The 12,326-nt window shown below is 39.3% G+C and overlaps 1 protein-coding gene across 4 annotated transcripts in view; it reads left to right on the top strand.

Moving 5' to 3' along the window:
- Znf143 (zinc finger protein 143) overlaps window positions 1–9,371 on the top strand; it is a 59,289-nt gene extending 49,918 nt beyond the window's left edge. For all 4 annotated transcript variants that reach the window (XM_027942350.2, XM_071616392.1, XM_071616393.1 and 1 more), the window contains 2 exons: window positions 7,560–7,706; window positions 8,604–9,371. In XM_027942350.2, coding sequence (XP_027798151.1) covers window positions 7,560–7,706; window positions 8,604–8,687 — 231 coding nt within the window. In that variant the 3' untranslated portion in view covers window positions 8,688–9,371. The remainder of the gene's footprint in view (window positions 1–7,559; window positions 7,707–8,603) is intronic.
- Window positions 9,372–12,326: the final 2,955 nt, after the last annotated feature.

Raw genomic sequence — 12,326 nt, 5'->3', positions numbered from 1 at the left:
TGATCCTCTTGCCTCAGCCTCCCAAGCTGCTGGGATTAGAGGTGTGCGCCACTGCACCCAGCTCATGAATCATTTTAAAATCATTCTTTTGAATTCTTTGTCCAGCATCTCACCCCTTCATTACCTTTGGACAGTTATTAGAGAGTAATGAATTTTTAGAGTTGTTCTGTTTTTTTCATATTGTGTGTTTTTGTGTACAGATTTAAGCATCTGTTGGGATAGAAATCTATTCTAATTTTATGTGAGCCTCTTCTTAGTGAGCAGCCTTCTCTTGACAGTGAGTCCTGGCATTTCAGTTTGTTGAGTAGTGTTGAGTTTGATTGCAAATGGACTTTATAATGTAGTTTCCTTATGGCTTCTTTGGCTGTGATTAGTGGGTTTTGACACAGTGTGTACTATATTGGAGCGTGAGGGATTCATTTTCTTTGTAGGCCTCTCAAGAGTAGGGTCCTTCTAGTAGTTCAGGCAGGTGTGTTGTAGAAAGATGAGTATATGGGGTGTACCCTCCATGGTTATTCTTAGAGTCTTGTCAACAGGGTATGGGAACAACCTAAGTTGAGGTCCCTCGTGGATGTGATATCCACAACAGTTGTTTTACTTCTCTTTGCTGAAGGTGAATGGGCTTCTGGACCTTCTTAGCCATTCCTACTTGGTACCAGGTCTTCTTTAAGTTGAAGTATCTGCCAAGGTTTGATTGGGACATGGTCATGGCTTGAGTAAGGTACAATTTCTCCCAGCTGGGCTAGGATGTAGCCCACTAACAAGTGTGTTCAAGGTTCCAGACTCAATACCTAGGACCATTCAGAAAGAAGAAAACAAAAACAGTAACAACAACATAAAAATAATCTAAATATAGAAATACAGTAAAAAACAAGTCAAGATAACAATAAAAAAGGACCAGGCATGGTGGTACACACCTGTATTCCCAGCTACTTAATAGGCTGAGGCAGGAGACTCACAAGTTTGAGGCCAGCCTGAGTAACTTACCAAAAACCAATATCAACACAAAATAAAGCTGGGTGCTCTGGCACATGCCTATAATCCCAGTGGCTTGGGAGGCTGAGGAAGGATTGCGTGTTCAAAGCTAGCCTCAGCAACTTCGCAAGCCCCTAAGCAACTCAGTGAGACCTTGTCTCTAAATAAAATAAAAAGAACTGGGGATGTGGCTAGTGGTTAAGCATCCCTGGGTTCAACCCTTGGTACCAAAAATAATTTAATTAATTAATTAAAATGGAATGACTTAAGGATTGAGGACATAGCTCAGTAGTAGAGCACTTGCCTAGGATGTGTGAGGTCCTGGATTTGATCTCCACTACACCCTCCCCCCCAAAAAAAAAAAAAAAAAAGAAGAAAAAGAGAATAATAAAGAGGAGGAAACAGAGAAGAGAAGAAAGAAGAAGGTTTTGAGGAAAAAAGTGAGAAAAAAACTCAATTAAAGCATTAAAATAAGAAAAAATAGAAAAATTTAAACAATAATATAAAAGGATAGATGGGGACAGAGGAAAAGAGTCAAAAATTCCTCCCAGCTGAGGTGGTTGGATTGTTGATGCTTCTTTCCAGGTCTTCTGATGTTGGACTGCTAGGTATGAGGGCCAGGGTGCCGCAGCTCAAGCCTGTCGTGTTCCTCTAAGCTCATATCAAAACAAGATCGGGCAGTATGCAGGCTGTGACCCAAGTTTCTCACTGGGCAGGTTGAGGAAATGTTGACTGCACCAGTGCTGTATTCTCTCTGGAAACTTTATGTTTTACCCATGGGTATGGTGAACATTGGGGTTACCATGAGCCCTTCTTGCCGACTAAGATTCAGTGGTATGTGGACCATGTCAGTCCAGAGGTTTCTAGTCTGTGCATCTGGGGAGATGGCAAATAATCAAACCATGGCACATCCCTGGAAATGCCTCCAGGAGTTGGGGGAGCAATCAGACTCCCAAGTTTTATACTCAGAAGAGGCACAGGAATCGAGCAATTTGCTAGCTTTCGTCTTATAGTTCTCTGTAGCATTGGTCTCTGAGTTCTTGGACCTGGCCCCCTTGTGAAACCACATGTAACTGGTCTTGCTCCTTATCACAGAGGGTAGAATTACAAACTGCTGTGCCCTCTATTCCCTTCCCCATCATAGGCTGTGTTTCCAGGTGTTTAAACCTCTCAGGTTTGTGTCATTCTCCCAAACCATGACTATCTTGCATGGCTGTCTCCCACCCAGTCAAAGCATAGGGTATCCCAAGGAACTCAGAATTGTTCCAAGTTTGCTGATCCCTAGAGCAGTTTAGTCCCTACAGGACCCCTCTCCAGATGGCTCCTGGTTATAGCACTCAGAGTTTGCTGACTGATGTGATAATGTAATGTAAGCTAGCTTGTTGTGCTGGAAGAATCACTTTCAGACCAAATGTCCAAAATGGGTTTAAAGTTTGTAAGAACCATGGATCTCTCCTACAGTTAGGACTGCTGGTCTGCTGTTATTATCCAGGTTGTTTGCATTCTCTAACTTACCTTGTGTTTGCAGTGTTGGGCTCCTCCCTATCCCTAGCCAGGGAACCAGGGTTGAAATCTTTCCAGTTCTCCTAAACCTTTTTGTTTAGGTTTCCTGTCACTGTGTATTGGTTCTCAAAGTTCTTCTTTTCTTTCTCTCCTCAGTATATGGTTTCTCCTTTGTTATCTTGACTCCTCTCACTCGCAGAGTCACATGGAGGGTACTTGTATTCCACCATCTTGTTTCTCTATTTCTTACTATTAAGATTGAAATGGAAGGTTAGGGATATAGCTCAGTTGGTAGAGTACTTGTCTTGCATACACAAGGCCCTGGGTTCAATCTCTAGCACCACCAAAACAAAATTTAAAAAAAGATTGAAATGAATGCCAGGCACAGTGGCACATACTGTAATCCCAGAGACTTGGGAGGCTAAAGCAGGAGGATTGTGAGTTAAAGCCAGCCTCAGCAAGTTAGCAAGGCCCTAAGCAATTCACAGAGACCCTGTCTCAGGATAAAATATAAAAAGGTGTGGGGATGTGGCTCAGTGGTTAAGTACCCCTGGGTTCAATCCCTGGTTAAAAAAAAAAAAAGATTGAAGTGGACTCATCCAGAGAAAGCTTTTAGGGAGCCTAGAGAGAATCTTTGGACATAGTCTTTCAATGAGTGTTTATTGAGCATCAGCTGCATGCGACATACAAGGAGCAAAATGGTAAAAAGGACAGTCTGTGCCCACAGAGTTTTCGTTCAGTGAGACAAGATGTATGCCCAAACCCAAAAGAGAAACACAGACAAAGCCATACACACCCAGCTAGTCCACACTCTAGTCCTCTGTGGAAGAAATGTCTCTGAGTCAGCTCGGACCTACTGACCTCCAAGATTCTTATCCAAAAGCTGGGTCATGGTTCCCAGAACTGCCTGAACAGTATGTCCCCTGCAGTCTGGGGATTGAACCAGGGCCTCCTGCATGCTTGATTAGCACTCTACCACTGAGCTATACCCTCAGCCCTTTTTATTTTCTTTGAGACAGGATCTCACTAAATTGGCCAGGTTGGCCTTAAACTTGCAATTTTCCTGCTTTAGCCCCAAGTCATTGGGATTACAGGTGTGGGATACCACACCTGGCTTAGATGAGTTGAGCTGATTTAAAAAATTCACATGAAAATGCAAAAGAACCTATAAAGCCAAAACATTCTTTTTTTTTCTTTTTTCTTCTCTTTTTTTTGAGACAGGGAGACAGAATCTTGCTGTTGCCCAGGCAATTCTCTTAACTCCTGGGCTCAAGAAATCCTCTCACTTTAGCCTCCCAAATAGAACAAAGTTGGAGGTCTTATATACCTTGAAATGCAAAACTCAGAATCATAAAACTTCTAGAAGAGAGGCAAATATTTTTGAACCTCGGGGTAAAGATTTCTTGGACAGAATATAAGAGGCACTAACAAAAGGAAAAAGAAAAAAAAAAACAGATACATTGGACTTAAAGTTAATTCTGCTCACTAAGGCAATGTAAGGTAAGGATTAGATATCCCTCAGACAGGGAAAAGATTTTTTAAAAATTTATATATGTATATAAATAATAAATAACAGCTACAAATCAACAATAAAAAGATGAACAGCCCCTTAAAAATGAACAAAAATGAAAACTTTTTAAACTTTTTTTTTTTTTTGTACCAGGGACTCTTAACCGCTAAGCCACATCCCCAGCCCTTTTTTATTTTTTATGAGATAGGGTCTTGCTGAGTTGCTTAGGGCCTTGCTGAGTTTTGAACTTGTGATCCTCCTGCCTTAGCCTCCCAAGTCGCTGACATTATGGCACCTGCAGGCACACCTGCTAAATTTTTAAATGTACAGATCATTCTATTTATATTCTTTATTTGAACAGACTTCTCCCCAAAGAAGATATAGTCTATGTATGACCTATAATGCAAAAAAAAAAGCTCCACATTTTTGTTCATCAAAGAAATACAAAATAAGGGGGTAAGGGTAGAGCACTTATCTAGCAGAAACCTTGAGTTTGATCGCCAGCACAGAAGGAAAGGAAGGGATGGAGGGAAGAAACAGCAAATTAAAAATCACTATGAGATACCATCTTAGACTCAAGACAGTGGCTAAAATCTAAAACCAAATGTTGACAAGGATGTAAAGCAGCTAGTGGGAGTATAAAATAAAACATCCATCTGAGTCATTTGGTAGTTTTCTTATAAAATCAAAGAACTCTGTACTTTATGATTCAACAACTCCAATTAGAACACATATCGTATGATTCTATTGCCAGGAGCCATTGCACACATGTGTAATTTGGGAGGCTGAGGCAGGAGAATTGCAAGTTAGAGGCCAGTCTCAGCAATTTAGTGAGACCCTGTCTCAAAATAAAAGACCAAAAGGACTGGGGATGAAACTCAGTGGGTAAGTTCTCCTGGGTTGAATCCCTAGTACTAAAAATTAAGTCAAACATCTCTACTCTATAACACAGCAATTCCACTAGGATACATATTGTATGATTATATGAACTATGGACAGACAGAATTAATCCATTTTGGAGGGAAATTGATTAAGTAGAATATGAAAAAATTACTCCAGATTTTGTTTTAGGTAGTGGTTTTAGAGATGTATTTAAGTGTCAGAATTCAACAGACTACCTAACATCTGTCCATTTTTTTTCATTCCTTTTTTTACTATAGAGACCAAAACAAAGCACAGGTACTTGCCTTCGGGCTATATTGTGAACAGGAGGTCCCACCTAATAATCAGTTTGCAGTCATTTCCTTGGTTCAAAGATTCCAGGATGGGTTTATAACCCAGCTTGGGTAAATATACCTTGTACCAACTACAAGTCCAGACCCTAAGGCAAGCATTCTTATGTAGATTGTCTATAGACTTGTGAGTATGGAAACTAATCAGGAGATGAGACTTTGAAAACTGGAATGAAACCAAGCAGTTTCCAGCAAAAGAAAATAACACAAGGGGTGGGGGTTTCACCTAAGGACTACTCCTTTGGCTGCTGCAGCAGCTGCAGCGGTAGGTCTTTGGGCAAATGTTGGCTTCTGGGATGTTTGGACATAACCTGTGAATTACTTTAATCCTTAAATTGGCTACAGCTGTTTTTGTATATTCATTGGGAAGTCCTTCCTGACTCAGTCCCCTCCTTTTCCTCTCCTTCTTCCCCTCCCACTACTGCATTTCCCATTCTTAATTTTTTTGGGTTAGTGCATAGGAACAAACCCATTTCTTTATGTATGCTAAGCACACTCTATCACTGAGTTATACCCCCTGTCTCTGCTTAAAAATTGACCATTCAGGGCTGGGGTTGTGGTTCAAATGTAGAGCACTCTCCTGGCACCTGAGGCACTGGGTTCAATCCTCAGCACCACATAAAAATAAAATAAAGGTATTGTGTCCACCTACAACTAAAAAAAGAAAATAAATATTTTTTAAAAAATTGAGGGCTGGGGTTGTGGCTCAGTAATAGAGCACTTGCCTAGCAAGTATAAGGCTCTGGGTTTGATCCTCAGCACCACATAAAAATAAATAAAATAAAGGTATTATGTCCATCCACAGTTTAAAAAATATATATATATATATACATTTTTTAAACTGACCATTCAATGGAGTAAGGATAGTCTTTTCAACAAATGGTACTGGGAAGATTGGATATCCACATGCAAAAGAATGAAATTGTGCCCTTATGCCATGTACAAAAAATAATTCAAAGTGGATCAAGATCTGAATTTAAGAGCAAAAACTGTAAAACTCTAAGAGGAAAATAGATGAAAATCTTCATGACCTTGGACTAGGCAGTGATTTCTTACATGACACTAAAAGCATAAGACAATGAAAGGGAAAAAATAGATAAATTGTGTTTCATCAAAGTGTAGCTCAGCAGTACAGCACTTGCCTAACATGGCTCAATCTCTAGCACTGGAAAGAAAAAAGTTTTTGTGCATCAAAAGGATATTACCAAGGGCTGGGGTTGTGGCTCAGTGGTAGAGCATACGCTTTGAACGTGTGAGGCACTGGGTTCGATCCTAAGCACCAGATAAAAATAAGTAAAGGTATTGTGTCCATGTACAACTAAAAAAATATTTTTTTTTTAAAAAAAGGATATTACTATTACCAAGAGAGTGAAAAGATAGCCTACAAAATACTTGGAAATCATATCTCTGATTTGCAAATCATCTCTGATTTGCACAACAACACTAAAAACCCCAACTTAAAAATGAGCAAAGAACTTAAGTAGACATAAAAAAAAAAAGGCCAAGAAATTCATAAAAAGATGTTCAATATCAATCATTAGGGAACTACAAATCAAAATTAAAGTGAACTTTTACTTCACCCCCATTAGGATGTCTATTATACAACACCCCCCCCCCCCCCCGCAAAAAAAAAATGTTAGCAAAGATGTAAAGAAATTGGAACTAAAAACAAATATTTTAAAAAATGGAAATTTAATTTTAAATGAAACAGGTTAACAGGAGAAAATAGTCTATTATCTACCACTGATCCACACTCAGAAATAAATAACGTTTGTAATGTAGTCTACCAATATAATTTTCCAAGCAGTTGTTTCCAGGTAATAGATCCTAAGTACAACCACATATCCCTAGTACAGCAGATCTACTTCTCCAGTGTCCTCTACTCTATTTTGCCAATGGTTCACTTCATAAACGTAAACAAATTCCTTCTCTCTGAGCCTTAACTTCCTCAAATACAAGAGAGGAGTCCAAGCTAGGCCTGGCAGTGCACACCAGTAATCCCAGTGGCTCAGGAGGCTGAGACAGGAGGATTGAGTTCAAAGCCAGACTCAGCAAAAGCAAGGTGCTAAGCAACTCAGTGAGATCCTGTCTGTAACAAAATACAAAATGGGGCTGGGATGTTGTTCAGTGGTTAAATACCCCTAAGTTCAATCCCTGGTACCAAAAAAAAAAAATCCAGAATGGATAGTATAAGGTCTCCTCCAGTGATAGGCTTCATAATTCTATGATCAGAAAGGAGTATTTCCTTTTGAATTTAAAGACAATCCCTTGCATTAAATGGACTTCAGCCTATTTGAGTCATAGACTTAAGTCTTCATGTGTGCTTTGTTTTACTTAAGGTTGCAATTGTTGCTCAAGACCTGGCAGCATTCCATACAGCCTCATCAGAAATAGGGCACCAGCAGCATAGCCATCATTTAGTAACCACAGAAACCAGACCTCTGACCTTAGTGGCAACATCCAATGGCACCCAGATTGCAGTTCAGGTGAGTACAAGGACAGGCTATTTTCAGCTGACAGCAGTGATACTCATAGCTCTCAACCCAGGACACTGGGCTTTATATGTGACCCACACAAAAGCAGGACACAGACATATCTGGATACCTAGCTTACTTTAAGAAAATTTCTATATCTGAGGTGATCTCAAAGAGACTAACATTTTGTTCTTTACAACCTCTGCATATTCTTGAGAAATTTATAGCAAGAAAAATATCTCAGGCATGTGTCCCTGTGTGTACCCAACCAGCCATCTTTACTATCAAAATAAAAGTCTAACTAGGCAGTATTTTGTAAAGTTCTTAAGAGCTACTCTTGGAGGTGAACCTAGTATAAACACAGATCCTAAATTAGTCTTCTGAGAATCCCTGCACTGCCCCCCTTTTAAAGTGGGGAATGTCAGAAGACCTGCAAGGAGCTACTCTCTGGGAAAAGTCACTGGATTCAAGTAGAGAATCTAGAATCCTGGATGCTAGGTGCAGATATCCTTTCCTTGGGGACAATTTTCTTCCATGTGTTTACTTGATAAAGGGTTTGGAACACACTCAAGAAAATGCCAGCCAACATGCCAGGTTAGTTTTCTTTAATTTATGGGTAGAGAAGCTAACAGTCTGAGAAGTTCTTCATCTCCAGACTGGCCAAGATGACTACCTTTTGTCCCTTGAAATGTATAAAGAATTTATCAAAATCCCAAATAAACAAACTGCATTATTCCCCCCCACAGAAATTTGGTTTTGTACTCTAAATGATTAGGTCAGAATAATATTTTTAATAAGCCCTAAAATTACAGAGAGACATTTCACTTCTGGCATATAACATTTCTTTCAGCATTATCTTGGCTGTGGCTTTTGGATTGTTAGTGTTTGATGTGTATGTTCCTCTTTCAGCTTGGAGAACAGCCATCTCTAGAAGAAGCCATTAGAATAGCATCTAGGATCCAACAAGGGGAAACGCCAGGGTTGGATGACTAATCCTCAAAACAATGAAGCAATAAAGCAGAAGGAGCCTTTCATCTTGTGGCAGCAGAAATCCCATCTTCTGGCAGCAGAAATGCCTGAAGCCCGGGCCCTGGAAAACCAGAAGTTTTCCATTCCTGATACACTGTACACATTTTTATGCAAGAGTGGAGAACATTTTATTCTTGACACTTTTGTGTATATAACCCTTGGAATAGATTCCCAAAGTGATTCATTGTGTACAAGGAAGTATGAAATTAGGGCAATACAGTAAATTTTCATGTTACTCTTTTATCAGATCACAAACTCCTAGAATCCACTTGCAAGACCAGTGAAGTCTTTCAGAGTGTTATAATGGATTATTAACTTACTGTGAAAAAAATAAAAAATAAAGCCTGTATCTAAAATGTCAAGGTTCTACATGTCAAACAATCATAATTCCAAAAGCCATCATGGTCAATAAAGGATGTAAAGCCTTCAGATATTTCCCTGAGTTAGTAGAGTGTCTGCAGTTTTTTGTTCTACTATATACTTGTTCATTTTTATTTGTATCTCATGGTTTGAAGACTATCCCTGTTACATACCAACCCTTGGAGCTTAAATGCTAATTTTATTAGCATTAATTGGATTATGTATAGAATTATAAAGTTTGGTTATTTAAAATTAAAACATTAAATCCAGCATTTGGGTTTTGTTAAAGATTTTACTAAGTGTTCAGTCTTTTGTTACTTTTTTTTTTTTTTTTAAATGTGTTCTAATGGGTTATACATGGCAGTAGAATGTATTCTGACACATTTATTAGGGTTTTGGGCAGGTTGTTTGTTTTTGTGGTGCTGGGAATCAAATCCCGGGCCTTGTACATGCAAGGCAAGCACTCTACCAACTAAGTGTTTTTGTTGCTTAAATAATGAATTGTCAAAAGTTTCACCAGAAGCCAGGTGCCGTGGCACATGCCTGTAATCCCAACAGCTTAGGACACTGAGATAGGAGGATCAGAGTTCAAAGCCAGCCTCAACAATTTAGTGAGACCCTGTCTATAAATAAAATATAAAAAGGGCTGGGGGTGCTGGGGTTGTAGCTCAGGGGTAGAGCGCTTGCCTACATGTGTGAGGCCCTGGGTTCGATCTTCAGCACCACATAAAGAAAGAAAAAGGTATAAATCTATAACTACCAAAAAAATTTTTTTTAATGGCGGGGGACAGGCTGGGAATGTGGCTCAGTGGTTAAGTGCCCCTGGGTTCACTTCCTGGTACCAAAAAAAAAAAAAGTTGACAGAGGCTGGTGGCCAGTACTTTAATTGGAAAGGGCTTTACTATGAAAATTAGTTAGTGGGGTGGTGTAAATTATTTATTTTTGCTTATGTGCTTTTGTTTTAAAGCCTGTTTACCCTTAATTTTATTATTAATTTTGAATACAGCAATTTTTAAAATTTTACCTTTATATTTGTTTTGTTAAATTAATGTGCGTAGGGAAGTATTTCAGAAAGTACCAGTAATAGAACTGGGTTCAGTGTTGCATACTGTAATTCTAGCAATTTGGGAGACCAAAGCAGAAGGATTGCAATTTTTTTTTTTTTTAAGTTTTAGGTGGACACAATATCTTACGTTTATGTGGTGCTGAGGATCCAACCTGGTGTCTTATGCATGCTAGGCAAGCACTCTGCCACTGAGCCACAACCCTAGCCCCTGATTGCAATTTTTTTAAAATATTTTTTTAGTTATACATGGACACAATGTCTTTATTTTATTTATTTAGTTTTATGTATTGCTGAGGATCAAACCCAGTGCCTCACATGTGCAAGGCAAGCGCTCTGCCATTGAGCTACAACCCCAGCCCACAATTTTTTTTTTTTTGTAGTTTTAGATCGACAGAATGCTTTTATTTATTTATTTATCTATTTAGTTAGTTAGTTTATTTTTATGCGGTGTTGAGGATCAAACCCAGTGCCTCACACATGCAAGACAAGTGCTCTGCCACTGAGCTACAGCCTCAGGCTAAGGATTGTAATTTTGAAGCCAACCTCAGCAATTTAGCAAGACCCTGTCTCAAACTTAATTAAAAATGTCTAGGGATGTAGCTCAATGATAAAGTGCCCCTAGGTTCAATCCATAGTACCAAAAAAAAAAAGTACTTTTCTATATTTTTTATGTACTCATGACAACCTTGTGAGATATTTGGGTGCTTTGTTTTGGGATATTGGGGATTGAGCCCAGGGGCTCTATGTCACTGAGATACATCCTAAGACCTTTCAGATTTTTATTTTGAGATAGGGTCTTGCTAAATTGCTGAGGCTGGCCTCAAACTCGCAATTCTCCTGCCTCAGTCTTCCAAGTAGCTAGGATTAGGTGCATACCACTGCATCCAGCCTCTTGTGAGGTATTTGGGATTTACTATCTCCATTTTATACATAAGGAAACTGAGCAACCAACAAAGCTAATTTACCCAGAGAATATTTTACACCACAGCTTCCTCCTTAAATGATTATTTGTAGCAGAGATTATCTAGATGTATTTTGGCCATTTCTTATTTCCTAATAACCTGACACACTAGATATTATTTTATGATGTAAATTCAATCCACCAAGGTAAAAAAAAGGTATGGAGCTGGGGTTGTGGCTCAGCGGTAGAGCACTCGCCTAGCATGTGTGAGGCCCTGGGTTTGATCTTCAGCATCATATAATTATAAATAAAATAAAGGTATTGTGTCCAACTGTAACTAAAAAATTTTTAAAATATTTAAAAAAAAAAAGGTAAAGGGCTGTCCTACATTAGCCACTCCTGCACTGTCCTTTAAAGCCCAGCATTGTTTGCTAGAGCATTGGAATATGGTTATTTTTCATTTTAAGCTCTACAATACAAAGGGAGAAATGTGCTGTTTTATTTAATGTAAATTTTATCTTTGGTTGGGCCCTTTGAACTCTTGCTAAAGGGGTCATGACTTGGGCATTTAATATGAGAAACACTTCAAGGTTGGACAGAGAAAGGATTGGTTGCTTTCCCTTCAAAGCCTTCCTAAATGTATAGCATTAGAAAAGTTCCTAGTTGCCTACAAATCCAAATCCAGCCTTCATTCTTTTTTTTTTTTTTTTTTTGGTACTGGGGACTGAACCACTCAGGGGCACTTAACCACTGAGCCACATCCCCAGCCTTTTTTTTATATTTTATTTAGAGACGGGGTCTTGCCGAGTTGATGACAGCCTTCATTGTTGATGGAGACATTTAAGCACACACAGAACTACTACTTTAAGGCCTGAGTCTCAACAAGTGCTAGCATAGTGGGACAGACCACAACCTATGAATCACAGGGTGGGGCTCCATCCTACCAGGGTTGGTCCCTGACTACTGTCAGGGAGCTGCTCCACTGGGCCAGGTAGGCTATTGTGCTTTGCTTTCTAGTACTAAAACCCAAGCTACCTGCCTCCTTTGGTTCCTTAATCTGTCTTTTCTCAGATTTCAGCACCTTTGCCAGTTAGACTGGGGAGGGCTGAGTTGAACAGTTTTAATGAACATGATTATATCCCGCTGCATCCAGAGAGAAGAGCACCATGTGCTGCTGGGTGTCCGCAACTTATTAGTGAGATGGTATATTTCCTCCAGACTCCAGCTGCTGTGTTGACAGTTACCAATGAGGCTGCTCTGAGGTCTCTTCAAGTGC

The sequence above is a fragment of the Marmota flaviventris genome, chromosome 9 (assembly GCF_047511675.1).
Source record: "Marmota flaviventris isolate mMarFla1 chromosome 9, mMarFla1.hap1, whole genome shotgun sequence".
In the NCBI taxonomy this organism is placed as follows: Eukaryota; Metazoa; Chordata; class Mammalia; order Rodentia; family Sciuridae; genus Marmota; species Marmota flaviventris.
The sequence above is the reverse complement of the archived record's forward strand: the minus strand, read 5'-3'. Positions and strand labels throughout refer to the sequence as shown.